General features: G+C 43.2%; 1 protein-coding gene across 1 annotated transcript; it reads right to left on the reverse strand.

Moving 5' to 3' along the window:
- Positions 1-704: 704 nt before the first annotated feature.
- On the reverse strand, positions 705-2007 carry LOC129859669 (MARVEL domain-containing protein 1-like). Its single transcript, XM_055929731.1, has one exon. It carries the CDS (start codon positions 1746-1748, stop codon positions 1260-1262), a length of 489 nt encoding a protein of 162 aa, XP_055785706.1. The 5' UTR covers positions 1749-2007; the 3' UTR covers positions 705-1259.
- Positions 2008-2366: the final 359 nt, after the last annotated feature.

Consider the following 2366-nt stretch of genomic DNA (forward strand, 5'->3'; position numbering starts at 1 on the left):
AGATATACGTACCCAGACACACACACAGACACACACACTCAGATATACGTACCCAGACACACACACAGACACTCAGATATACGTACCCAGCCACACACACACACACTCAGATATACGTACCCAGACACACACACACACTCAGATATACGTACCCAGACACACACACTCAGATATACGTACCCAGAAACACACACTCAGATATCCGTACCCAGACACACACACACACACTCAGATATACGTACCCAGACACACACACACTCAGATATACGTGCCCAGACACACACACACTCAGATATACGTACCCAGACACACACAGTTCCAGTCACAGAGATTTCAGAGTAAAAGCACACACTCTTCCATGTCTTTCATGTGGCATCCCAAAGACCCCTGCTGATTGGTTAAGCATGTTTGTCTCAGACAGGAAGTAGCTGAGAACTCCCAGCCCCAAACTGGCTCTCATTTTGGAAAGCCACCGACACCATAATCATTCACAAACAGGTGCAAACACACAGTGTCTGCAGATGTATACTTTTCAGATTTGAAATAACTCTGGAAATAGCTATTAATGAAACAAACTGGTGTAGACCTAGTACTGCAAAATAATGATAATAATAGTGGTAGCAATAGGCTACTTCTCTGTAAATTATATCTGCCCCTAAATGCAGAAGGTGTTATTACCAAATAAGAGAACCTTGTCTCTGGTGTTCAATGACATTGGTTTTAATTAATCAACATTTGGTTTAATTAATCAACATTTGGTTTTAACATGAAGGACACTTCAGGAATAATTAGGAACATACTTGGTTTTGTTTTTGATATAGACATGTGTTATTTCTGGCTAAAAGGATACAAAAAAAACATTGCCAACAAATATGGTGTAGTTATCTTCATATCAAAGGCATGTCATATCACGTCCCTGCTATTACAGCTTGTTGTAGGCTGCAAAGCATAAGAGGTATGCTTTTCAAAGGCATTGGTAAAAGGTCCGGGGGACTGCTCAGTTTCGGAATGTAAAAACACTGTACCAAAAAAGTATTGTACTGTAGCCTACGTTGATAAGCTACTGTATGCTGACATTAAATTACGGAATAAAATATGGACAAACCTATAGGAGTTTGAGCCAAAACAAGAGGACACTCTGCTTTGTGGGACAGAAAATTCCCCCTCTCCTCGCCCCCATCCAGGAAGAGCTCTTGCCTCCCTCCCCCAGTCCTCCAACATATCCCTTACTCCTTTGTCCCCCTCTGTCCTCCCCTCTCTCAAACCACCGTCTGCTCACCCCGGCACTTCCTACAGCCAACATACACTGACGAGACAAGATACACAACAGCGCCCAGACATGCGAACACCGCAGCAGCCAGATAGACTTTATACAGGCAGTGGTGTTTATATTGCTCCAGGTTGCAGTACTCGTACCGCCTTGTCTTGTAGATCATGACGCCGATCGCCGGTAGATACAACACCGCAGCAGCGATGTCATGAACCAGGTTGCTAAGCAACCACCGGTCCCCTCCCAAGACGGGGACAAGGTCCTGCTTGTCCAGGAGAGTGATAAAAAACGCGGTGAGGGTGAGAAGCCAGAAGAGCACGGCCACGAACAGGACGAAGTGGATGGCGCCTTCGTATTTGTTGGCGGCGATTGTGACCCATAGTCCTGCTCCGAAAAGGATTTGGAGGATTCGGATGATGCCGAGAAAACTCTTTAGGAAGTCCCAGAAATGTTTGTTCACCTCCGGCTGGGGGGGCATCTCTGCTCCAGCGAACACTGGGTCCTTTAACTGAGCAGGGCGCGGGCTTTCAATGTGCCACAAAATAAAAATAGCAACAACAAAAAATACAAATAAAAAGGGAGGGTGGAGTGCTAAATAGGTGGTTAGAAGTAAAGTTTGTCAAAGAGTTGTCTTTTCTTCTTCACAGCCCCGGGGTTTTAAAATGAGGATTGTGTGAGTTTCGTCTCTTCCGTTTCCTTTGGAGGGCTACAGCACTCCCCTCTCACCCATGGGTTGGGGGAAGTAGACAGGGGATGGACTGGAATTCAAAGGCTGCTCCTCCTCCTACTGGGGGGAGTGCTTACTCTGTTAATTTTTCTCTTTCATGAGACAATCATTTCTTGTTTTGTCACTTTTTTTTGCTTTAAAAAATAAAATTGGTCTATCTTTGTTATTTAAACTGGAATAATATCATACATCGTAAATTACAACAAATTTACATTATATACAATACCAGTCAAAAGTTAGGACACACCTACTCATTAAAGGGGTTTTCTTTATTTTTACTATTTTCTACATTGTAGAATTATAGTGAAGACATCAAAACTCTGAAATAACACATATGGAATCATGTAGTAACCAAAAAAGTGTTAAACA

This window comes from Salvelinus fontinalis, chromosome 1 (genome assembly GCF_029448725.1).
Source record: "Salvelinus fontinalis isolate EN_2023a chromosome 1, ASM2944872v1, whole genome shotgun sequence".
Lineage (NCBI taxonomy): Eukaryota > Metazoa > Chordata > Actinopteri > Salmoniformes > Salmonidae > Salvelinus > Salvelinus fontinalis.

Bases quoted from the DNA above. Each gene is read 5' to 3' on its own strand.
- LOC129859669 (XM_055929731.1), bottom strand. From the start codon at position 1,748: ATGCCCCCCCAGCCGGAGGTGAACAAACATTTCTGGGACTTCCTAAAG.